The sequence below is a fragment of the Prionailurus bengalensis genome, chromosome C2 (assembly GCF_016509475.1).
Source record: "Prionailurus bengalensis isolate Pbe53 chromosome C2, Fcat_Pben_1.1_paternal_pri, whole genome shotgun sequence".
Taxonomy (NCBI): domain Eukaryota; kingdom Metazoa; phylum Chordata; class Mammalia; order Carnivora; family Felidae; genus Prionailurus; species Prionailurus bengalensis.
Genome location: NC_057350.1, coordinates 58,045,727 through 58,073,105, shown reverse-complemented (window position 1 = coordinate 58,073,105; position 27,379 = coordinate 58,045,727). Strand labels below are relative to the sequence as shown.

At 38.8% G+C, this 27,379-nt stretch overlaps 1 protein-coding gene across 3 annotated transcripts in view; it reads right to left on the bottom strand.

Moving 5' to 3' along the window:
• Window positions 1–17,743, bottom strand: part of NECTIN3 (nectin cell adhesion molecule 3) — a 136,020-nt gene extending 118,277 nt beyond the window's left edge. For 2 of the 3 annotated variants that reach the window (XR_006299354.1, XM_043594095.1), the window contains exon 1: window positions 17,312–17,499. Coding sequence is in view for 2 of the 3 variants with exons in the window: in XM_043594095.1 (XP_043450030.1) it covers window positions 17,312–17,471 (160 nt within the window). In the remaining variant the exon portion in view is untranslated. Of the gene's footprint in view, window positions 1–17,311 lie in introns of all 3 variants that reach the window. The other variant, XM_043594094.1, reaches the window with a different exon arrangement.
• Window positions 17,744–27,379: the final 9,636 nt, after the last annotated feature.

Below are 27,379 nucleotides of genomic sequence, written 5' to 3'. Positions count from 1 at the left end.
GAAGTCGGACGCTTAACCGACTGAGCCACCCAGGCGCCCTCTCAAAAATAATATTTAAAAAAAAAAATTTTAATTATGCGCTTTAAGTCAGTAAAGCATATGATATGTGAATTACATCAGTAAAGCTGTTATATATTTATATAAAGAAATTTCAGGCAAAATAAATTAGCAGATTCACACTAAAGAAAATACAAGGATGTTTTTCAGGCAGAAGTTAAGAGAATTCCAGATGGAAACTACAAGATGTAGAGAGAAAGAACTATAGAAAAAGTAAGCATATTGGAAAAACTAAATAAACGATTGCTGTATGGGATACACATACACAGACACTAGCACTAACAGCAAAATAAGGATAGAGTTAAAGGGTTTGATGGTCCCTGTATTGTCTAAAAAGGAGTAATATTCATAGTAATTTATACTGCACTTTAATAAAGTCAAGGATGTATTTTGTAATATCTAAAGTAGCCACTGAAATTTAGCAAGGGGGGGAAAGGAATGAAAAATAACTAGTACAAAGGAAAGCAATGAATATATGAATAAAACAAAAAACATATGCACAAGTAGAAACCCAAGATGTAACATAGATTTATGCCCAAATATATAAGGGACTAATTAATCAGAGATAACTAGATATGTCAAATAAAAGACAAAGCTTAGCAGACTGGATTTAAAAATTACATGCCGCTTACAAGGGGCACACTTAAATTTAAGAGTACAAAAAGGATGAAAGTAAAAGTTGGGGAAAAGATACAATGCAAACACTAACCAAAATAAATGTAATGTAGCCATACTAAAAACCAGAAAAAGTAGACTTTAAAGAAAGTAGTATTGCTAGAGATAGAGGACTATTTAATAATGATAAAAGAGTCAAGTGCCAGAGATAGAAAAATTCCAATTTAATTGTACCTCATAACTCAGCCTCAAACCATATAGCAAAAAACTTCAGAGAATTAAAAAAAAAAAAGACAAATCCACATCATGGAATATGATTTTAATACACTTCACAGTAATTAACTGAAAAAGCAGGGGAAAAAATTAGAAAGGATAAAGACTTATTACTTGTACAATGCAACCAACTTGACCTACTTGATATATACAAAGTAAGAAAACAATTACCCAACAAAAGCAATATACATTCTGTGTAAGTATACATGGAATTATCAACATTGATCTAATGCTATTTCCAAAGACTGAAACCAGACACAAGTTCTTTAACACAGTGTAATTATGCTAAAAATCAAAAACTAAGGTAACTAAAATATCTTCATGTATCTAGTTAAGTAATAATTTTCAAAATAATCCAAGACTCAAAAAAAATCACATGGAAATTTTTTCATGTTTTAAACATTTATTTGCATATAATGCAGATAAAGTCATAATTAAAGGGAAAAATAGGCTCAAATGCATATATAAGGAAAAGAGAAAGGCTGCAAATCAATAATCTAACTATTCATCTCAAGAAATAGAAAAGAGATAGGAAATAAACTCTCCAAAAAAAGTCAAAGGAAATACGGACCAGGAAAATAATGAAATAGAAAACAAACATAAAATAGGATCAACAATGAATCAAAGGTGGGTTCTTTGGTAAGTCCTTATAATAAAACTGATAAACTCCCGGCAAGACTGATCCAGAAACCAAGACAACACAAATTACAAATAAAAGAAATGAAAAGGGGGGGGAGGCGGCATTGCTACAGATCCTTCAGGTATTAAAAAAAGAATAAATAAAGGTAGTAAGAGGACATTAAGAAAAACTTCATGTCATTAGAATTGAAAGCAAGAAACTGACAAATCCCTAGAAAAACAGAATGAGTCAAAAGTGACACAGAAGATAGAAAATCTAAGCACCATAATTATTAAAAAACGGAATCTACAAATAAAAATCCTTCCCACCAAAAAATATTCCAGGCCCAGATGGCTTTACCTATGAATTCTACCCAACACTTAAAGAGAAAAATAATACCAATCTTAAACTCATACACAGGACAATAAAGGTGTAATACTTCTCAGTTTTTTTGAGCACACCATAACTTTGATACCAAAGTTTGGCAAGATCATAAGAAAGGAATATTCCAGGACAACTGATAAATATAGATGAAGAAAAAAAATAAAGAAAATAATAGTCAATTGAATCCAGTGATACAATAAAATATATAATTCATCAAAACTAAACCGTGATTATTCCAGAAACACAAAGATGGTTAACATTTTTTAAATGTAATTCACCATATTAAAAAAAGGAAAAAAAATCCTCTAATCATCTCAAAATTAAGATATAGTATTTGATAAAAGTAAACACCATTTATGACAAAAATTCTTAGCAAACTAGGAATAGAAACTTTCCTAATCTGATAAAGATTCTATTAAAAAAAAAAAAAAACTACAAGAATCATACTTAATTTTGAAATGTTGAACACTGTTTTACCTCTGAGATTAGGAATCAGACAATGATGCCTGCAATCACCACTTTAATTTAACATCATAGTGGAGCTATGATGCTCCAGAGCATATAAGCAAAGGAAAAGAAAAAAAAAAGTATAAGGAATGAAAAAAAAAACAGGCTTTCACTTTTTACAGATGGCATGACTCTGTAGATGGAAGATCCAAAAGATTTGACTAAGTATTAGAAATAAATGAAGTTAGCACAGTCTCTGGATGTAAGATCACGATACCTAAACTAAAGCATTAGATTTTATATGCCTGCAATTAGTAATATTTTAAAATATCATTTATAGTAATATCAAAAAACAAGTAACTTGAATCTTTAATTGAGTAGATTAAATGTAATAAAAAATTTATAGTGATGCAAGACCTAGACACAGGAAAAAAAAACAAAGTTTTATGGGAAATGTAGAGAAAACCTAGGTAAATAGGGAGATAAACTAGATTCACAGGTTGAAAGATTCAGTATAAAGACGTCTATTTAGCCCTACATTAATTCATACAGATTTAATGTACTCACAATAAAAAATCCCTATAGGTTTTTTGTGGCAATTGATAAGCTGCTACTAAAATTTATACAGAAAAGAAATGGACCAAGACTAGCCACATTAAACTTGAACAAATAGGTGGACTTACTCTACCCAACATTCAAGATGACCTCACGGCTTGTGGGTTCAAGCCTTGCATCAGGCTCTGTGCTGACAGCTCAGAGCCTGGAGCCTGCTTCGGATTCTGTGTCCCTCCCTCCCTCTCTCTGCACCTCCCCCTGCTCGTACTCTATCTCGCTCTTTCTCTCAAAAATAAATAAATGTTAAAATTCAAGTAAATAAACAATAAAGCTATAATGAGATATTATGACATTTTTTAAAATTTTTTTTTAACGTTTATTTATTTTTGAGACAGAGAGAGACAGAGCATGAACGGGGGAGGGTCAGAGAGAGGGAGACACAGAATCTGAAACAGGCTCCAGGCTCTGAGCTGTCAGCACAGAGCCCGACGCGGGGCTCGAACTCACGGACCGCGAGATCAAGACCTGAGCCCAAGTCGGCCACTTAACCCACTGAGACACCCAGGCGTCCCAAGATATTATGACATTTGTGCCAAGATAGCAAAGTGGACAAATGGAATGAAGAAGAGAGCCCCAAAATAAACCCAGGCATGGACAGCTGCTTGATTTATTATAAAGGCAGCACTGCACAATAGGTTCTTTCCAAAAATGGTGACGGTCACCTGGATAGTAAATGAAGAAAAAATATGGATCCTACCTAATAATCACAAAAAACAAATTCTAGATGAATCACAGTAAAGGCAAAATGATAAAACTCCTAGGGAAAATGTTTTCATGATAATGCACTAGAGAAAGATATTGTAAATAAGGCAAAGAATTAATTATAAAGACAAAGATTGGTTTTGACTACCTGGATAATTATAAAAGAACTTCTGTTCATCTATAGACACCATCAATAGAGTGAAAAGACCAAAGTAGGAGAAGATATTTGTAATACATATTAGGGTTCATACGTAGCATACATTAACAAATCCAACAGATCCGTAAAAAGACAAAAGACAATACAACTGAATAAAATGGTATAAAAACCAACGGGCATTTCACAAGAGGATATTCAAAACGGTGCAAATCCTTAGATCCCAACCATCAAGGAAATACAAACTACAATCACAATGTTATACCACTGCATACTGCTCAGAATGGTTAAGAAAAAGTACTGACATTACAAAGGGCTGGTGAAGACGTGGAGCAAATGAGTCTTATAAGCTACTGATTGGAAGTATAAATTGTTACTGTTTAGTAAACTTATTCAACAAAAACATGCATAAAATGAACCAGCAATTCTACCACCAAAAGAGAAATAAAATGATGTTCATGGTAGTACCATTCATAAAAGCCTCAAACTGAAAACATCCCAAATTTCTGTCCAACATTGAAACTGATAAATTATGGATGGTGACAGGACAGAATACTGCACAGTAGTGTTAAAAAAAAATGTTACACGCAACAACATGAATTTCACAACATCAGCAAAAAAATATTATATAAAGTTAAAAAAACAAAACAAATTTATGGAGTTAAAAGTCAGAATTGTGGTTATTGCTCAGGGAGACGGATGTGTGACTGGAAAGAGTGTGAGGGAGCTTCTAGAGTGCCAGTAAATTTATTTCTTGACCAGGGTGATGGTTTCACAGAGTTGCTAATTTTGTAACAGTTCACCCAACTGCACACTTACCATTAATACTTTTCTGTAAAAGTATGTCAATAAAAGGTTTTAATATTTCATCAATCAGTATCTCCAGCCTTGTTCAAACAAGCTCATACCTCACATCGTCTAATGCTGTGTTCACCTTTCACTCAAATCAAAGACAAATTACCATATGATTTCACTTATATGTGAAATCTAAAAAACAGAACAAACGAACTAACAGAAATAGAATCATGAATACAGAAAACAAAGTGGTGGTTGCCAAACATTAGGGGGTTGGAGGGAAGAGCAAAACTGGTGAAGGGGTTAAGAGGTATAAACTTCCAGTTATAAAATAAGTCATGAGGATGATAAGTATAGCACAGGGAACAAAAAAGCCAGTAATATTATAATAACATTGCATGGTAACAGATGGTAACTATACTTACGGTGGTAAGCACAGCCTAATGTATAGAACTGTCGAATCACTATGCTGTACACCTGAAACTAACAGAACACTGTCAACTATCTGTCAATTTTTTTATAAAGCTTTCCTTCAACTTTCTGTAATGGACACCCATGGAAAGTATAGTCCCTTGTGCTATGGTAATAACAATATCCAATCTCTAAGAGCAGCAATGCCAGTCTAAGAGGCAAAGCTGTATATAACCTCCAGTGTCTCAAGAAGCAAAAGCAATGACCTTGACAGACTGTCCCTTGACATTATCTTGGCTGTGGTTCTGGGTATGGTTCTAGATGTCTAGCCTCCCTTGGATCCTGATTTCCGTACATGAACCACCTGGTATCTAACTGCCTCCCAAAGAACCCTTCCTAATGCCATCACATTGGGAGTTAGGGCTTCAATATCTCAATTTGGGGATGACAAACATTCAGCCCATAACAACTGATACATTATTCTTCCCCCATCAAATTACTCTTTCTCTTTCCCAAGAGTGGGCCATACCTTACTACTTCTTCACCGTCCCCTCATTTGTTAACTTTTTGGAATTTGACCTCTCCTAACCACTTTTACTAAATTACTGGGTCATCCATGCACTCCTCTTAACTACTAAATATATTGGTCTATTTATCAAGTAAGTTTTTTTTCCAGATGATTTCCCCTCTCCCTCCTTCTTATTCAATTAAAATACCTCAACCTTGACAATTTTTCCCAGTCCCCTGCCCACTTCTCTTTCCTTTCTTCCTTCTCTTCTCCCTCCTTCTCTCCTCCCCCTCTGCCTTCTCTCTAAAAATTCATCTATTCCCAATATCTCAATCCTGGTAATTCCCAACTCCACATATTATTTCCACCATCGCATAATAAATTTCCAACTACAGCTCTAAAATATTTCCCTAAGGCACTTGTACCCCAATGTTTATAGCAGCACTCTCAACAATAGCCAAATTGTGGGAAAAGCCTAAATGTCCATCAACTGATGAATGGATAAAGAAATTGTGGTTTATATACACAATGGAGTACTACGTGGCAATGAGAAAGAATGAAATATGGCCGTTTGTAGCAATGTGGATGGAACTGGAGAGTGTTATGCTAAGTGAAATAAACCATACAGAGAAAGACAGATACCATATGTTTTCACTCTTATGTGGATCCTGAGAAACTTAACAGAAACCCATGGGGGAGGGGAAGGGAAAAAAAATGAGGTTAGAGTGGGAGAGAGCCAAAGCATAAGAGACTCTTAAAAGCTGAGAACTGAGGGTTGATGGGGGGGTGGGAGGGAGGGAAGGGTAGGTGATGGGCATTGAAGAGGGCATCTTTGGGGATGAGCACTGGGTGTTGTATGGAAACCAATCTGACAATAAATTTCATACATTAAAAAAATTAAAAAATAAAAAAAATAAAATATGTCCCAAAGATACCGCAATTTAATTGCCTCCAAAATGTTACTGGACTAAAACTAATCAATACCTTTACCATACTTTTCTAGCCATTCAAAAGAGAAGCATTAAGTTCAGATCCAACTCTTCCTTTCTCACCCACTATGATATCCAAACACTAGGTAATCTACTCAGATCCATCACTCCGTTCAAGCCTTCTACCAAAATGCTATTTGTCTTCACAACCTTCTCTTCCATGAACGATTATAATGGCTATTCCTTTTTGTCTCTCATATCTCCAATATATCTTATACACTGCGATCAGAGCAATACAACATCCTCAAATCAGACAGATTCAGTAGTTACTTGCCTTCAAAAGCTCCTCACTGCCTACCATACACATTCTCCTCAGCATCAGTAAAGTATTTAAAAATCCAGGACTTCCCTACAAAAAGCTCATGCTTGAACCACACAGGAACATTCCTTCCACAGAATTCTCAGTCCAGTGATCTTTTCAGCCTGGAATGCCCTCTTTCTCTTTGAATTTCCCTCACAAATGGAAATCTAAATTCTTCCCTCAAGGTTCAGCTACAAAATTAGGCCTTCTATTAAGTCTTCTTCCATTGCCAGTAAAACTGCTCCTTCTTCTATAATCCCACAATACTTTTATATTTCTAATATAAGACAATTCACTTTCCCTTGCATTATTGTTAGTTGTATTTATAAAGCACTACATTGTGCAGTTTAAGGAGTTCATTTAATTTTCACAGCAACTCTGTAAATGAAGTACTTAGCCAATTTTTTAGGGATGAAACAGGCAGAGAGGCTAAGTAACTGGACTTAACATACACACACACACACACACACACTACTAATTCCAAATCTCCTAACAATTAAAATTTACATTTATTAAGTGCAAAGACTCCAAGGCCCCTTGCATAGCCCCTTCTGTGTAACAGATCCTTTGTGTTTTAATATAACCCTGTTTTACTTGTCTGAATTTAATCCATTCTTGAAGACACAACTCAAAAGTTTCGTCTCCTCTACTTAGCTTTCCTTGACTCTCCAGGTCTTACTGATCTTTCTTTTAGGCTGTACCATACTACTTGCAACGTTTTTACAAACACCTTTTTTGTATATATTTTAACATACAGTTAGTCTTACCAATAGGTCTATAAACTTGGGACCAACCACCATGTCTTATTTCACTGTGATATCTTCTAACCACCTAGCTCTCAGTTGGTGTTGTTTTACCTATTTTCTGGTTGATGCTCAGTCCCCAATTTATCCCCTGCTCCAATTCTAAGTCCTTTAGTTTTTGCATTATAGGTATGTATCAACTATTGTGAGTAACTAAAAAATATATTTTAACAGTAAATATTACTCAACCGACTCACAGGTCACGTAAGTATTTTAATCATCTGATGGAAGAAAAATCAAAAGCGATTATTTTAGATGACTGTAGAGGGCAGCAAAGCAATAGTAGTATCCTCAAAGATCTGCATTTTTCTTAGGCAATTTCAGAGTTGTTTTTATATTTTAGCAGATGTTGTTAGGATTCAAACTTTTACAAGGCAAGAGACTTTTTTTGCATGCTCTATACAAATTTCACCAACTACTTATATATTTAAACATTTTCACATCAATATAACAAAACTGTGTCAATGTCCAGATCCTTTTATACACATACGGAAAAATAAGTTTGATAAGCAATGCATGGCTTCAAAATAGCCACCAAAAATTGCTAACTCTTACGAATCTAAAACTTGAAATGGTTTTCACAATCTTAAATGTGGAAAAGAATGTCAAAGTTAACCAGTCTTATTTCTTCCTAAGAATAGGTGTCTTCATTAGTGTTATTAATTCTGGCCTTGATATGCCTTCTTTTATTATTCAAAATCAGTCCGGTAACCATAGAAGCTATACCAGCTTTAAAAGAAAAAAATAAATAAATCTTTGGCATTGTACTAGTGTACAACAAACAGAAGTAACAATTTGAAAGAGAATAGGAATTCCTTACCATTATACTTCAATATTAAAGTTCATTCTGGTTTTCAGATGAACTAGCCAAAGCTGTATAAAATAATCATAGATTTATAATCATATACTTACAATGCTTATAGGAATGGAGAAGCTACTATAAAAGTTGACAGTCAATACAAGCGGATTATTTGAACATGTTACTCAAGGTTTTTGTTCGTGGTAATTTTTTATCTCTTAACTTTAACAAGCAGAAATCTGAGGTTCAGAACAGCTGCTAGAGCCATTAACATATGCAGACTCATGGTTTAGTGAAAAATGCTATGATGTTCTAGCCCTATGTCCGTAATGAGAAGGATAAAACTGTAGTTAAGTACCTTCTCCCACTTGAATCTCTTCAATAAAAAATAAATAAAATAGAGAAGCTTTTAAAAATTTTGCATTTAAAATAAAGTAACCAGGGTATCCCTAAGCACATTTAAAAACTAGACAGTTTAATGGTGTGACTTAGCCAATATTTAAATTGAACTTCTAGCCATGAATGATTATCTCTAATCTGAATCAAATTAGAAGGGAATTTGGAGTTCATAATGACAGGACACTTATGAAATGAATCTTAATCTAGCCCACAATAGCTAAGACTAAATTAGAAATCATATTAATAAGTTTCAAAACAGCCTAAGATAATCTAGTAATAATGACAATCATGTCTATCATGGATAACACATAGAAATAGTTACTATATGAATATGATTGTGAACCACAGTTCACCAATACTACTATTTCATTAACATTTTTGGTTTTCCTCTAAAGTGAAGACATTAGAAGGGTCAAGCACAGGGTCATGTGGGTGGCTCAGTCGGTTGAGCGTCAGACTTCAGCTCAGGTCATGATCTCATGGCTCATGAGTTCAAGTCCCAAGTCAGGCTCTGTGCTGACAGCTCAAAGCCTGGAGCCTGATTCAGATTCTGTGACTCCCTCTCTCTCTCTGCCCCTCCCCTGCTTGCACTCTGTCTCTCTCAAAAATAAATAAGCATTAAAAAAAAAAAAAAAGGCATCAAGCACATTGTTAATTGTATACAATGTTCTCAACACTGAGTTGGAGTCTTAGTTTATGCACCTATATTTATAATTGCCTCTTGGTTTTTTCAGGTCCTTCCCAATAACAACACTGACATATTTCCATTACAAAACAGATTAGGTATCTTAACCTTACACTTTATTTTGAAAATTCAAATTCAGGGTGAGATGTGATATACACAAAGTGAGGCATGTCACACATAAGCTGTTTAAACTACGTATGCCCTGAGATAAATAATGCACAGCTGATTTTACAATACCAAAGGAAAAAAACTGTATTCCTCCTAGAAGATCAATTCTGCAAACATCTCAGATTCAAAATGGGTAAGACAATGGGGAATAAAGACACAAACCTAAAGATAGCAAAAACGAATTTTTAGAAAAAAAGAAAAGCCAATGAAGAACTATCTCATCAAGCAACATCTTTAAAACCTACCAACCTCTTCTAGCTTATTAGACAATATGTATGTATTCACTCCCCCCCATCTAGAAAAGTAGGAATAGGACTGTCAAAGTAGGAATAATATCAAATATACAAATCCCTCTAGGGATATACTTCTGAGTGTGTTCTGTACAACATAGCTTCTGCAATGTAACAGGTATTACACAAAAAAGATTTTTTTTAATTAGTTTGTAAAACAGTATATTTTTTGGAATAATTTTTTAAGCTATTAGTATATTAATGTATATAGTGACTTTACATAAGCGGGTTATATAGCTGGGTTTTTTTCCATTCCCAAGTCTATTTAACCACAGTATTTTATCCCAGAAACATATCTTCTGAGACTTGAATTCAACAGAAACACTTTGGCAAACGTTGCTCTAAACCTAAAAACATGAAGGAAAAGAAAAAGTGAATAGAATGTGTGTGCTTTTTCCTCTAATGACCACATGTCACATTATTAAACACAAAAGAGGGTAGGCGTCCAGGGACTAAGGAATGAAAGATATCTAGGATCAGATAAGAAATAAAATCAAGTTCACAAAAGTTTCATAGTTACTTATTATAGCTATTATTCTATTTTATTTCATTATTTTACTTCAATATGGAAGATGAAATCCTAACCAAGTATTCTCTTCATGCCAATTATGTTACAGCAAATTTGGTCAATTCCTTAAACAGTTATTAATGGGCAAAAAAGCAAATGTTAATAAAATCTATATAGTTTGAAAAATAATCTTTGTTTATTACAATACTTGTTATGATACATACAATGAAGCATGAGGCAAGATCTCTACTGCAAAGAGCACACATTACAAAACAACTTGTAATTAAATACTACATAACAAATGTAAGAGTAACTAGAAAGAAGAGAAGCTCACTTTAGTCAAGAAGTGGTGAGGGAAGGCTTCACAGAGAAAACCGATCTTAAACCAGCTATTTCAGAATTTCACTAGGTAGGCAGGAAGAGTAATATTATTTTAGGCCTTATGAGTAAGGACCAGAGACGGGCATTACCTACTTCAGAGACACATATAGTTTAGGCCTGCACTGTCCAATATGGTAGCCTCCAGCCACACGTGACTACTGAGCACATCAAATACAGCTAGTTTAAATAACAATCTGTAAGTTAAAATACACACCAAATTTCAAAGACTTAACTAGGAAGGAAAATGTAAAATATCTCAATTTTTTAGTATCAAATGCACAGTGAAATGATATTTTGGTTATACTGTGTTAAATAAAATACATGATTAAGGTTAATTTCACCTGTTCCTTTTACTATTTCTAATGTGGCATAAGGATAACTTAAAATTCTGTGTATGGCTCATATTGTATTTCTACTGGACAGTGCTAGTTTAAATTTGACTTTGCTGTTAAACTCCTGAAATAAAGAAATTTGAGTGCCTACTATATGCCAAGCACTTCTGATACATTAGTGAACAAAAGAGTGGAATATTTCTTTCAGAAGAAGAACCACATCTGGTCAAATCATAAATTTAAATGTTGTAATAAAGAGCACTCATCAAGGGAAGAATCATCTGAAGATGTCTCTCAAACTACAAATGTCCCAATCCCCAGGCTCTCCTCCCCACCCCTCTTGCAAAAATTGTCAATCCAGTAAATCCACAGTGGAGCCTGTTTGAATGTTACTTGAAAAAGATTCCCTAGTAACTAAGATTTGAACCCAACTGCACACCCTACTTCTGCTGACCCTGGCTAGCTGAGAACAGTGATTTATAGCACCGTCTTTCCTTTCAACTTTATTTCTTCTGAATAACCCTAAACTGAGAGCTTAAAAAGCCTCCACTCAGTGCAAAGCTAACCTATTTAAAATAAGAACAAGTTTGATTTCTCTAAGCCATTAAAGTTCAAGGAAATCAAAGTTTTTTAAAAAATAGTTTCCTATCTATAGATCCACAGGTATAATTTACTATCTTACACCTACAAAATAATCATCTGAAGTGCTGAAAGACATACTGCCAATTCTTAGCCACTTAATCCAGTTATGAGATGGCATATTTTTACACATGCCTCAAATTCCAGTTTATGAATATCTACACAATGCAACAGGTAGTTCTTTCCTACTCATCTTAATTAGCAGAATGAATGTTGGGCAGTAAATAGGACTACAAGAAAAACAATCACCCTGTATGCTATATGAAAGAGAATATGTAAAATTGAGATTAAGTATGCAATACAAGATCGTTCCTAAAACAGTGTAGTACTATTATAAAATAGTACTAAAAATAGTATAGCATGAGTATAAAATAGACTACAGTACCTGCAATATGGCTGTTTCCAAAGTCATAAGGGGAAGCTCTCACTAAAGTTTTAAAATGAATTATCTATAGTATAATAATTGAGTCATTTAGGAAAAAAAATTAAGGCTCACCCTTGATAAAGAGTCAGGATAAATTTTATTTAAATAAATTAATAAATGTCAGAACCTAGTATAAAAATAGAAATCTTGGGGTGCCTGGGTGGCTCAGTCCATTAGGCATCCGACTCTCGATTTCAGCTCAGGTCATTATCTCATGGTTCCTGGGCCTCCTTGGGATTCTCTCTCTGTCCCTCCCCCATAAGTGCTCGCTCTTTCACTCTCTCAAAATAAATAAACTTAAAAAAAAAATAGAAATCTTAAGTTTTATGAAATTCAGGAAAGGATACATAGTCAAGACTTTAAAAAATGTTAGATAAAAATAAAAAAGGTAATCAAAAGTATGACATTTATGTACTTACATTTTTGGACCTGAATGCTTGGAACATAAAATCATCTTTAATAATCATTCTATTACTAACTTAAGGATTGATTTTATCCTAAATTTATATATTAATAGCCATTATTAATTAAATGCCACATCTTTCACAAACTAGTTAGTCCTTACTATGAACTGTTATAAGGACTTTAATGGATTATAGAATATGCTATAACAATATGTTATTTACTCTAATTTTAAAGGGGCAAATCACAAAATGTCAAAATACTCTATTTTTTAACAAAGGTATCCTAGCCAGCTTCTCTTCAGTAATTTTCAAATAATAGGCAAGAAGTCATAAGTTTAACTTCTTACCTATACAAATGCAAAATGCCCATTAGAGTTCCTGAATCACTAAATTAAATATATTTAAGCATAATGAAATAAACAAGACAGTAAATACACACATGCACACACAAATATAAAATTGCCCAGCTTTTTCCAGTTCCTATTTCTGATGCTATGGCTAAATACAAGAAAGGAAGATCTGGGGTTTTTTGCTTACTTTTAAATTTGGTTCACTTTCCAATTATATCTGCTAAGAATGCGGAAAGATTTATATGGGCAGTACGTATTATAGGCTCCAACCTGATACTATCAGTAACTTGATAAGGTAGAAGCTTACTTGTGACACTTTTCTCCAACTCTACATTTTCAATACATTCCAAGTGACCTTAGGGAACTGCCAAATCTTAAAATGCATTCCACATCATCAAGGGAAGATTCAACTTGGTTCCATACAATTACAAAAGTTAATTTCACTGTATCCTCATATTCTAAGAATTGGTCTTCTGAATATTTATCTGAAACAAATTTAACAAATATTTAAAGAGCACTGACTGCGCTACACATTCAAAAAAAAAAAAAGCTGTAAAGTGCAAATAGATTAAGTTAATTACCTTGAAAACTCAATTCAAGACATTAGGGTAGAACTGAAGAATGGCAAATACCAGGCAAGTTAGTTTATAATGTGCAATGCTACTAACACTTGAATGTTTACCATATTCCATGCACTGTTTTATTATTTTATTCTTTGACTTAGTTCTCTCAACAACTCTACACACAAGGTGATGATATCTTTTTTTTTTTTTAAGATGAGGTTAAATAGCTTGCCAACAATTCACAAAGCTATTAAGTGGCAGCCTGTTTTTCAGAATCAAACTGCCCATTTAGTATTTAAACAATAAAGATCAGAAAGAGACAGGAACAAACTTCTACCACCTACCACAATGTCTAATCTCACTCAGATCTGCCTCACTGATTTTAAAAAGTAATTTTACTTCTCACAATTCACATTTATCTTTACCTAACGCGTTTGGAATCCCTCTTCTGGGCAACCCCACAGTACCTCATGCAGATCTCTATCATAAACACTTGACTGTCCTATAATCAACAATTGTCTTCATGTCTATCACAATGCTGTAAGCTCCTTGAAGCCAGAACTCTGCCTTATTCATGCTTTATGTCCCCAAGTGCCTACCAAGTGCCAGGAATACAGAAAGTACTGAAAGTGCTGTTCAAGATTCAATTTAATAATAGATCTTCTTTATCGTCATTTATCATTAAATAAAACCTTGATGAAAACGTAAAGTCATGGAATCCTAGATTCAAATAGGAATGGACAAAGACCAAACAGGCTTTATTATCTCCTTCATTGATACCATACCCCTGCTAACAGTCTCTACCTTTCAAGAAGAATGTTGGAAGGAAAGTGAGATAAATCTGATCACATATGAACTGAATATTGCTATCATAAAGAAATATAGCTGAAACTAATTTAACACTGTGTGTTAACTACACTTCAATTAAAAAAAAAGAAATATGGAATTCTAGAAAAATGGGATTTAAATAAATGGGACTTATCAAGTCACTTGATGTTGTAAATCTAGTCCCCTTGACCTTTATACCTAAGAATTTCTCAGGCTTAAAAAACAAAACAAACAAACAAACAAAAAACAGAGTTTGTAAACCTGTAAAATTGTCACTTTAAAAGTTCAGTTCTTCAAATAAGACAGATAGTATACACCCTCAAAACAGCAAATATATGTAATTTTTTACACCTTTCAGAATATCAAATCTACCAGTTGCAAGGGTTTTGTTTTAGCACATGAACAGGATATAAAAATTATCTTGTACTAATAGATGACATTGCAGATGTTGAGCATAGTTAAGGTCATGCTACATGTGAGCAGCATATCCAAAAAAGCAGCAAAAAGAAAAAAAAACTGTACGTGTCAAACAAGTAAAATATTCTGATTAACAAATCATCGGATAATCACCTCTTTAAAGCCTAAAAATCTTTTCAATTTTAAAACTGACTACTCAAACATTAGTATACGCAAAACCTTGTAAGGAGTGCTACGAATGTCAAATCAACAAACAGGTTACATGAAGACAATTCTACTTCCATACTTACTAAGCACCCATAAGTCAGGACAACTGTGCCCTACTCAAAGACTGAATTCTAAAATAGAGAGAGGTTGATGGAAAAAAAAAAACAAAAAACTTGTCATAAGGGTTCACAAATTAGGGTGTTATTAACACTACAAGCCAGAAAAGGAAGCTCTTTAAAAGAACAGTGCACAGAAACACAAACCTAGTGCCTGTCTCTACAACTACCAGCAAAATTGACTCTAAAAACTTGAATTTACACCTGCTCTAAATCACAGTCCATTTGCCTATACTGCTTGAATTTTTAGGACCTTAAATAAAAATATCAAGCCCCTCCAATAGCACATCACCAAAAAGGATTTAAAGAAAAACACACGTTTCTTCTGCATGAAAACCGTGTGTTCCTTCAAAAGTAATCAGCCCTTGTACAAGCCCTTGAACAAGCACTATGAAATTATTATTCAAATTCAGTATCTTTGATTATACGCACATGTCACCTAGTTTCAGTCTTCTATAAGGCTTTGCTTAGCAAGATAAGCCTTTATTAGAGGTACAAATAATATTCACTTAGTCCTTAACACAATCTAAATCAGGATAGTAAACTGTTAACACCCCCTCCAACTTTTCTCCCACTCAACTGTAATCCACCATCTTCCCTAATGGCAAAGAACAGTATACAAATTCAACGTAGAATCTTGCATCAATTTACAGAGGTAGCAGCATTAAGAATTGTGTTGTGGAACCAAACAGCTGGGGAGTGGAGATACAGAAACAATGCAGATTAGATAACAAGCCACTTATCAGGCTATACCCTGTAAATCAGAAACTTTCATTACCGTGCTTGAAACGCGGTGGTGAATTAGTAGAGGAGATTCTCAGCCTATAAGGGGCACTCAATCTCTTGAAAACTCTGCCTCCCCTCATAAACCAACTACCCTGACACACCTCCCGGAACAGGACTCTCTTTCTTCTAAATCACACCATCCCAGAAATCCGCACACATCTCTCCTTTTAATAAACACTAATGAAACTTCTGGTTTCATTTACAATCCCACTAAACACAGATCCAACAGCAGCCTTATGTACCAATAAAAATGTCTTAGCTACACTAATCTTTGCGCAAGCGTTAAGTTTTGCTTCACCTTCCTCACCAAGTTGAGTGTTCGAATGAGTAACTTCCTGCGGTATTTCGGTATTACCAAAAGCCAAAGCTAATCCCCCCAAACTGGTGTGGCCTCACGTTCCCAAATCACCGCCTTCCATTAATGATCACTTAGTCCATCTCTCTTGCATGAGGCGCCAGATTTTTTTTTTTTTTTTACAGGATCCTTATAACAAGTGGATTTCTAGTCTCGGATACCTAGGAACAGAATTTACAGAGACTAGCCCCCAAATGTGATAGGAAAACTGTAACATAAAAGGAGGGGACGAGGCGTGGGGTCTGTTTTAATCTGAACAGCCAGAGCACAATCGATGCAATCAGGTATTTAACACACAAATCGAAGTCCTGAGGACAAACAGCGTTCGCTATAATAAACATGGACAGTGTGAGAGACGTCCCATAAACTGGAAGGCAGCGACGGGCTCAATGCAAAGCGATCCAGAGGCTGCCGGGGCAGAACCGGGCCGGAGGACGGAAGAGAACTGTAAGGAATGCTGCAGGGTGGGCTAACATGGTGCCTTCTCCAGAGCGGGAGGCCAGGAGGGGTTGGGAGCCTACGGCTTCATCCCGTCGGGCTCTGGTCCCTGGAGGTATCTGGACTCACAGCTCAAGTTTCACCAGGGAAAAAAGGAGGCGGCAAACGTGCAGCCCGGCACCTTCGCCCCAGCCCAGAAGTCCGCGCTCTCGACTTCCTCCGCGAATGAGCGAGGAGGTAACGGTTCCCGGAGCAAACACGAAGGAGCTCCCCGCGCACCCAGCACTCGGCATCGGGCAGCGGCGAGCGGGGGAGGGGAGCGGCCGGTCGGCCGCCCGGCGCAGCACTAGCCGGCCCCGGCCCTTCCCGGGCCTCGCCCCGGGCGCGGCGAAAAGTTTCCAGCCAAAGTCCGCGGCACCCTCTAGCGCAGTCAACCGCCGAGCACAACCGCCTTACCGCCCTGGAGGGCGGCCCGCGCCGGCCGGCGGTGGAGCCGGGACCCTCGGTCGCGCCTCCCTCAGCCCGCGCCGGCCGCCGAGGTTCACCTACCACAGAGCCGGGAGAAGAGCAGCAACGGGAAGAGCAGCAGCAGTAGCGGCGGCGGCGTCGGGGGTGGCAGCAAGAGCCCGGCCCCGGGGGGAGAAGCGGAGGAAAGTTGTGCTTTGCCGCCTCCGGGACACAGCGGGGCCGGCCCCGGGGTCCGCGCCATCCCCCACCCTCCCCCCGGCCCTCTCGCTCGCCCGCCCCCCCTGCTCCCCCGGCCCCGGCGCCTTAGGCTCTGGGCGGCGGCAGCAGCGGCCGCGGCGGCAACGGCGGCGGCGGAAGGTCCGGCGCGCGCGTCCCCAACTCCCAGTTCTTGAGCCGTCGCCACCGGCTGACACTCAGCCGAGCGCTCGCGGCTGCCTCGACTCTGCCTTCGCCGACGCCACTGCCGAGGCTGAGGCGGGAGCCGCCCGCCGCTGCCGCCGCCGCCACTCCCCTCCCCCCGGCACCCGCCCGCCTCGAACTCCTGGGAACTCGGAACGCACCACCCCGCCCCGCACGGGAGGGGGAGAGGAAGCCGACCCTCAGAGCCGGCGCTGGGACTCTCCCGCCCTCCCTGCACAACTCCAGCTCCCGTCTGATCGCCGACTGCAAGCCGCGTCTCCTCCCACCCCGCCCTCCTACACACGCTCCTCCCCCTTAAAAAAAAAAAAATCTCTTCTCTCCACTTTGATAACGGGTTTCTCCCAAAGCAGGGCTTTCAAGAGGACAGGAAAATCTGGAATAGGTTAGTAGGCCCCGCCCCTCGTTCCTGCCTCGTCCCCGCCTCGTCCCCCCTTCCAAATGTTTCCAATGGTCTCGCCCACTCCGCCCCTCGCGGGTCCACCGCTGCCCCGGCGCTGACGGAGGCGGAGGGCGGTGGGACAATCGTGCTGGCTGCTCGCCTCGCCCCGGCCGCGCTCTCCCTCTGGCGGGGTGCCGGGACAGGAGGAGGGGGAGTGGTGAGGAGGGAATGGTAGGATGGGCTGCCCTTCCGTTGCCCACGCTAAAGGTCCCTGTCTAGGAAGCTGAACACAGCCTGGAGAACTAGTCATCTCCCTCCTCGCCAGGGACGCAGGGGGCTGAAAGGAGAGACTTTCTCCTTCCTGCTTCCCGGGACAGCGGCGCTCTCCGAATCCCTTCTTTCTTCCCAGCCCCACTTCCCCCAGCCTTCCGAGGCTTGTTTGCACAGGCGACTTTCTTGCTCCTTTCTCTTGGGAGGGGCGGTTTGGTGGAGGGGTCAACGGAGCCGAGAGAGGAGAGGGGCCCCCAGAAGGTTTGCTTTCTCGCTCTTGCTTCTCCGGCCGCCGGGCTGTCCGCTGTCCTCGCCGGGCGACTGGCAACAGGAGGCCATGGATTCCCCCATCGGAGCGCCTAGAGTGCGGTGGTGTTTTTCTTTGGTTTTGTTTCATTTGCATGTTCGCACGTGTAATTTTATTTTCATTGCTTGTTTTCCTTTGAGCTGACCGCGGTAAAGGGACCTGGGGAAGTGTTAAGCATTTGGCCCTAAGAGGTCTGGGATCCACCACGACCCTCCCTCACCCCAGATGGCTGCGCGCTCTGCCCTCTTCATCCACCCGCCACGCACAGCCCTGGTGGCCTGACCTTGAAGCCACAGCCCCTGGCGGTTCTGCAGGGGCGGTGGACAGTTTGGACTGTCCCGAGGGGTGCTGGAGGCAGAAGACACACGTACTCAGTCCTGATACCATTAACTAATTGTATGTAGGTTCTGCCATCTCCATCAGATAGTCGTAAATGTGGCTCCAATAAGACGAAAAGTCGAACAAGGATTTAGCCGCCTATCGCAGCTAAAACTAATGCTTGCCTGCCGCCAAGAGCACGCCCCTTCCATCACTAGGGCTCCCCCACCCTCCACCCACTGATTTGCAATGTTTTACTCACCTCCAAAGCTACACACCATTCTACCCCTGCCTACCTCTCTTTTTTTCTTAACTTCCGCCTCCCATCCTGTCTCCCAGCGCTCTGGTTTAGTGCCTTCTCTTCTTCCACCCCCTTTCTCTTCTCTTTCTCTCTCTCTCTGCCTGTCTCTGTCGTCCCTTGTAAGCCTGTCTCCTCCAGCCACTCCTTTCCATCGCCTATCCTCAGGATGCGCTTGTGAATAAACCTTGTCCTGCGTCTCTACTGGAGAACCCCTGATGATGATCGTAATTGACGAAATGTAGCTATTGTGACATTCCTCAGCTGTGCTGACACCACCGTTTCCCTTGAGAAAATTTCTTTTCCTATTTTCTCATTCTCTAAACCTAATTTCACTGCTAAATTTAGATAAAGCCCACTGTGCAGCGACTAGCTAATTATATGTTTAGATAACACTTAGACACGTTGTTTAGAGTCAGTTAAATGTTACACAACCAAAATTTTAATATCGCTAGCCAATTTCATTCCACTGGCCTTACCATGATCGGTCCAGTTTCCAGGAGAAGTAATTTAGCCAACATTTGAAAAGATGCCAAAGGCTTAATATGGGGGGCCATTGTGCAATTGCTACAGAGACCATGAGGGATTAGCAGGTTTAGTGCTTCTCAAAAGGATGACACGGAGCTTTAAAAAATATATTTCCCCCATATTTTGAGAAATTGGATTAGTGACATGTTATGATTATACTCTCCTCTGACCTAAAGTGAAGAGAGAGCATGGAAGAGCAGTATTTATAGATGTTATATAAGCATTAAAAGAGCACCATGCTGGTGTTTTATGTGCATACATGCATTATGTTCTAATATTAATCGCTTGTGTTGATATAACATCTTCAGCCAGGATGTCAAAGCACAGGCTTCCCATGGAAGGCAACAATGACTGTTATCCCTTCCCAAAGAGGAACCTAGGCACAGAGGTTAATTGAAAATGTAAGCTGTATGGGGTGATTTTTCTGCCAGAACCAAGTTCTTGCCTTCCAGTTGGCACACTGACCCCTCAAGATTCCTTTTAAAGTTAAAAACAAATTTACTGAGGTACCTCAAATTTCTACGTTCTAAGTGTCCAGTCTTAAATTACATTGTCCTCAAATGAAGACATACTCACCCCAAACCTTCCTGTTGGAAATTATTACTAGCTGCAAAAAGAGATTTTATATTGTACGGTACAGTTCATTTTCTCTCAAGGGCCAGAATTGCTGTTGACTTTAAAAACAAAACCTTTGTCATGAGAATATTACTGGGTTTTATATCCTTTTAGTTGCCTAACTTTACAGATAAGTTCACCTTTATTGTTTGAGTGACAAACTGGTTCAGAAATAATTATAGCTAACTTATTAATATTTCTGGCACCATTAAATCCAAAGTATGCATGTATTTTCCAAGAAGAAAATTATCTGAACAAAAGGCAACATGATCCTACTGCCAACAATGATTTCATTGTTTTGGGTTAAGCGTATTGATGGTGTCCATCCCACTTTCTGCCTCAAAGACTGTTGGCCAATTATCGAGGTTCATTAATTCTTAACTAAAAAACAAAGGTTGACATCTTAACAAAGAAGTAATTATGTACAGTGCTGGGCATTTTACATTTACTCAGATAATCCAAATTAAAGGTTTGAGACTATTATTGGAATTTCATAGCTGACTGAAACAAAGAAAGTATTTTATAGGGAAGGTGGGCCATTATGTACTCAGCTTATTCCCCTCACCATCAGCAAATTTTTTATAACCTGCTGCGTGAAGAAGTATAGCTTCTCCCTCAGCGGAAGAGATGAGCAATGCTTTGTGGAATGTTTGAACTTGGTACTATATTTGATAATAAGTTGATGTCACCCAACTAGAATCACAGTCTTCTAAAGCAGAACTATGCAAATAGTTAAACTGTAAACCCACAAAAAAGTCCACCTACTTACAAAATCTTCACCAATCTTGCATTTATCAAATGCAACTGTTTTCCACTGAAAGGATCCCCCCCACACACATCTATATATTCATACTGCTTTCTCCCTCATATTTCCTTTGGATCTTTGCTCAAATTTCACTTTATCATTGAGATCTTCTATCACCACCCTATATGAAAGAGGTGTCCCTACCCCCAGTTCGTATCCCCCTTAACTTGCTTTATTTCCTTCATTGCACTCACAATCTGACATGTTATATTGAAACACAAACATCTGAAACAATATCTGCCATCTAAGTCCCAGACTTATGTCATCCCAGACGACTAAATGATCAATGTAGTGACATAACATATTCTAATGTATGTTTAATTATAGACAAACTCAACAGAAGAATATTAATTTATTAATTTTTAAGGTCTTGGAGTATATGATCATGTTGAAGTTTTTAAGCTGGAAGATGATTAATGACCATTACTTAAGACTCTATTTAATTACTCCTAATGCTATGTATTAAGCTATCATCTCTCTACTCCCTATTGACCCTTCCACACTCTGGGTTTGTAATACTGGGGCTGGGGCTCTCCAAACTATATGTCTCCCTTGCCAGCTGGCTTCCTGGTGGGTTCTATCAATAGAAGTCCCTGGAGGGAGGGTGGAAGGCAGAGGGGAAAAGAGACGTTCCTTTCTGTTTGCTTCCTGCTCCTACCAGCATCCCATCAGGAGTAACAGCCCTTTTCACTGTCATCACCGGTTGGTTCCAGCCTCATACTTGTATACTCTAAGAACCAGCACTGGCCAGTGCCCACCGCTCAGAAGTTTGAGCCCTCACTCAACAGAAACCCTCCTCTGAGCTTTAATAACCCAACCTTTTCCTTTTGTTTACCCTGCTCTAAAGGTAACAATGACTCCTTAAAATTTACATCACTGGATTACCTCAATGTCCCTCTTTAGGGTGTGGAGACCCTCTCCAACCCCTGGGTAACAATACCCTATTATTAAATTCCCTCAGTACCATAGTATGGTTCCTGTGTTCCTGATTGGATTTTGATTGGTGCTTTACTTTTTCAGTGACTATTTCCCAAAACTTTCCCTTGTAACAGTTAGTTTTCTCTAAGTCAAACTGTTTAAAATAACAGAACCAATGTGCCAATCTGCCAATGTAAATAAAAACAACAGGCAAAATGTGTTCTATTTCGTTGGCAATAATCCAGGTTAAACAGAGGTGGGTTTGAAATAAGTAAATTTGGTGGTAATTGTGTTAATGTTTTAGTTGTATATGCATATGATTTGTTTTTGTTGTTGCTGATGTTCTTTATCTAGATCATGGTAAAAACAAATAGAAATTGCTCATTTTAGGTGATTTAGGTGATTTATTTCTTTTACAGAACTTGCTTGCCCTTGAGAATCATTACGGAACTGAAGATAAGAGACTGTCAGGGAAAAGAAAAAATGAACTTCTTTCCTAAAACTACAATGAAAACAAAATGTACATTTCACATAGCTCTCTAAAGCCTAACTCTATAATATACAAGTCTTTTGTAGGGGCACTAGAGTTCCATAGAATACATTTGAGGAACTGGTATTGAGGCAGAAAGAAGAGTTACGCCATAGCATTATGGGAGGTTAGGTAAAACGGTAGGCTAACTTAGCAAAGATGATTGGGCTACAATGTGCTGGATTCGATGTTAAGTGTCGGGGATGAAAACAATCCAAGTCCTGACCCCAAATAACAGTAACAGTATTCTTACAAGCAAGGGAAGGATGTACACTGGAGGAAAGAGCAGGGGGGGTCCCACATCTGCCTACAAGAGACAGGGAAGGCCTAAGATCAACGATAACATTTGAACAGTCTGAAAGAATGACCAGGAATTTTCCATATGGATGGGGTAAACGCAGCAGAGGGAATAGGAGAATGACAAATAGAAGTATACAGAGGCATGACAGAGTATGACATGTTTTGGGAACCACAAGTATTACGTCGCTGCTAGAGGGTGACCTGAAGAGCGGAATTAGCAAGCAAGGTAAAAATGAAGTTAGGTAGGCAGGGAGCTTTCAAATCTTACAAAGACATTTAGATTTTATCTTGTAGATCATGGGAACAACTGAAGATCTTAGAGTAAGACAATGACAACATTAGGTTTCTACAAAAGTCAAGCATGTGAAAGTGAGGGTGGATGGATTGTCAGGGGGCCTGGGAAAAATAAGCAAAAATTCAGTGAGGAAGTTGTGATGGGCAGAACAAATGAAGGTCTAAACCTGAGCAGCCGTAAGTGAATGGAAAGGAGAAAATGAATTCAGGAGAACCGTAGTATGTTAAGACAAAATAGTTTATTCCCACAGCAGTTTGAATATATGTGGCTAGCTAAGAGGTAGATGATCATGGAGGAGGCCGCTGAGGAGGCCAAAGGCACATCAGCAAAATGATGAAAAAGAATGAAAGGAGGGGTGCCTGGGTGGCTCAGTCGGTTAAGCGTCCGTCTTCAGCTCAGGTCTTGGTCTCACAGTTTGTGAGTCAGAGCCCCGCTTTGGGCTCTGTGCTGACAGCTCAGAGCCTGGAGCCTGTTTCTGATTCTGTGTCTCCCGCTCTCTCTGCCCCTCCCTCACTCGCACTCTCTCTCTCTGTCTCTCTCTCAAAAATAAACTTTTTTTCATTAAAAAAAAAGAAAAAGAATGAAAGGGGAAGCACTCAAAAGAAGGTAATAAACATGGGTAGAGGCAAAGGGATATTAAGGAAAAAGAATGGGGAGAAGAAAATGAGGGCAGGAGAATCAAATGACAAAGGCTGATATAATATAATTGATGGTCTTATAACTTAATTGGGCAAATTTTATAATTTACTTCCACTGTATATTATTCCTTTAATTCCTGCAGGCATAACTCAGATTCATGTAATGGCCTGTACAGTTTCTTTTACATCATCATTAATAAATATTTGTTAAATGAAAGGGAGAGAAAAGAAAATAGTTTTGTGGCTGGTTTCGTATTTAGACTGAAGTGAACGAAAGAAATCTGGTGTCTGTGTACCTTCAGTACAATGAAGAGCCACTTTTCCCCTCATGGGTGTTTCAACAAATCCTGCCCTAATTAATTGCCTGAAGCTTTATCTCTAACTTGTACCCTTTGGTATCTAACCCACAACAGATAATCATCAGCCACTCCATGTCTCCTGACTCGGAGAGATGCACTTAAGGAGGCTGTGTGATGTAATATTAAGAGCACCACTGCCTGGGTTTCAGTTCAAATCCTCTGCTTTGTGACCTTGGGCAAGTTACTAATTCTGTTTAAAGGAAAGGTTTATTCCTTCTTCACAGTATTATTTAAGGGTAAAATTCGCTCATACGATGCCTATAGAACAGGTCTGATACACAGAGCCAAGAGGTGTTAGTTTTTGTTATTGTTATTATTTGTAGTAGGAGTAGTGTTAGTATTTTTAAATCTAGATTCAGGAATCGCAGATTGATCATCAGCAACCTGGGAATGGAATTCTGATAAGGCTCAAGTTTCCAAAGTGTAATTGAAATCTCGAAGCCAGTTCTGATAGACTCTGCCTACCATTAACCAGATCGTGCTAATTCAGCATCTCTTCCTTTCACAGACTTCTGCAGTAGACCTTCTGTGCTAGGCAGAAAAAAGGTTTCCCAAGGACGTCCACATGCCAATCCCCAAAACCTGTGGTTGTGTTAGGTTGCATGGCAAAGGCAAATTAAGTTTGCAAATGGTTATTGTTGCTAATTAGCTGACTTTGAAACTAGGGAGAGTATCCTGGATTATTCAGGTGGGCCCAATGAAATCAGTCACCAGGATCCTTGAAAGCCAGAGAAAGGCTGAAAAGTCAGAGGGAGATGGGACTATGGAAAATGGTCAAGGGATGCAATATTATTGTCTTTGAAGACAGAAGAAAGGGACAATAAACCAAGGAATATATCAAAGTTTGGAAGATGCGGAAGGCCAAGACCTGGATTCTCTCCTGGAGCTTGACTCCAGAAAGGAATGCAGCTCTGACCATGTCTTGATTTTAGCCAAGTGAGACCAGTGTTGGACTCCTGACCTACAAAACCAAAAGGTAACAAGCCATTGAGGAGTCTGAGTTGTAAGCCATTGAGGAGTCTGTGGCAATTTGTTACAGCATCAGTAGTAAACTAATTACGATGTAATGAGAAATATATACTTAATCTTTGCCTCTCGGGTTCCTGGCACAGAGCTCCTAGAACCCTTGGAATTTCCTGAATGATAGGAGTGTCTTTTGTTATTTAATAAACTCCTTTCAACTGAATCTGCATTTAGGTTAGTGAGGTGACTCTTGGAGGATGGAAGCTAGTTGCTAGAGAAACCAACTGCATCATTAGAGGGTTGGAACTTTCAGCCTCACTACCCCTTCCAACCTCTAGAGTGGGGACAAGGGCTAGAGCTTGACTTAATCATCAACGGTCAATGATTTGATCAATCATGCCTACTTAATGAAGCCTCCATTAAACATTCTAACCAAAGTGATTTGGAGAGCTTCCAGGCTGGTGAGTGAACACATGGAGTTGGGAAGGGGCTGCACTCAGGTAAGGCATGGCGGCTCTATTCCCCTTCCAAATATGTTGCCCTGTGCATCTTTTTTCCTTTGGCTATTCCCAAGTCGTGTTATAACAAAGCAGTAAATGTTAGTGTTTCCCTGAGTTCTGAGAACCATTCCAGCAAATTATTAAACCTCAGAGAGGAGAGTCATAGAAACCCTCAATTTTTGGCCAGTGGTCAGAAGTACAGGTGACAATTAGGGACATATGCTTGGCGTCTGAAGTGCGTTGGGTCTGTGCTAACTCCAGGTTGTTGGTGTCATAATTGAATTGTAGGACACCTAGTTGATATAAAGAGTCGGATAATTGTTTAGGGGTGGGAATACCCCTCACCACATTTTGTGTGAGTAACGAGGAAACTTGAGTTTTCTTTTACCAGTACACTTCTCAACCCTACCACTTTAATTTCTTTGACCAACACTCAAGGACCTTCACATAAAATGCAGCATTATTTCTAACCACCCTGTCTAGCTTATCTTGAACTCCACTGTAAGCCAACTCCATTCCTAACCAGTCTATTTGTTTTTTTCCTGAGACTCCTTAAGACACCTGTTCCATCATGAACAAACATCCCCACATCCTTGTCTTTAACATTCCTGCCTTCTCAAACTAAATGAAAAAAAAAGGATTTTTCTCTTAAAATTTATTATCTTTTGTATTATCTTCTATAGAAAGCTTCTGCTTTTTTCCATTTCAGCCCATGCCACCTAACACAGAACTTTGTGTATCTACTTCCAGATCATTGTTCTGTAGCCCTCATTCAATAACCCATCTTCATACATTTTCTTATTCTACTTCTGCTTGAAGTCCTTGACAATATCATTACTTTGCAACTTCCTGTGGACATTTGGTGTCGGTGGGAAGTTCTCCTTGAAGACCTTTTCTAACTAGCCTGTTTTCCTACCAGTTTACCCATCACTGTTGAATTTACTCTTCATCGTCCCGATTTTGTCTTCTAACACTTGTCTCCAAATCCATTATTCCCATTCTGGCTTTTCTGCCTTCCTATCCAGACTGGATTCCATTTCAATAATGTGCTCATTAGTCCTTAACTGCTTTGCTGATCCTCACTAACAACATTCAGCATTCCTGCCACACATCAGAGCTGACTGGTAAAATCTCAAAGGGACACCAGTTCGAATTCCTGAAATTTCATGGTATCAAATTTCCCCTCAGGTTCTCAAAGTTACTCAACAATCCTTAAAATCATCCTTGTTGAAACCTTTATGGTGACTGCTTCCAATTTTTTTCTTTCTCTTCAAGCTTCCATTCCTATCCTTAGCCCTTGAACTTTTTGGATAAAATTGTTTCTTATTTCTCTGAAAAATCTTAAAGCTCTCTCTCCAAGATAAATTACATCAGTCACCTTCTCATTTAACTTATCTTGTCACCCTTTCCTCTCCCATAGCATTAATTTTAAAAGTTTTCTGACAAAGGGCACCTTGGTGGGTCAATTGGTTAAGCATCTGACTTTTGGTTTTGGCTCAGCTCATGATCTCACAGTTTGTGAGATCGAGCCCTGCATCGGGCTCTGCCCTGACAATGCAGAGCCTACTTGTTGATTCTCTCTCTCTCTCTCTCTCTCTCTCTCTCTCTCTCTCTCTCTCTCCATCTCTCTTTCTCTCTCTCTCAAGATAAATAAATAAACCTAAAAAAATTTGTTGACAATAACCTCATCTCCACAACACCACCCCA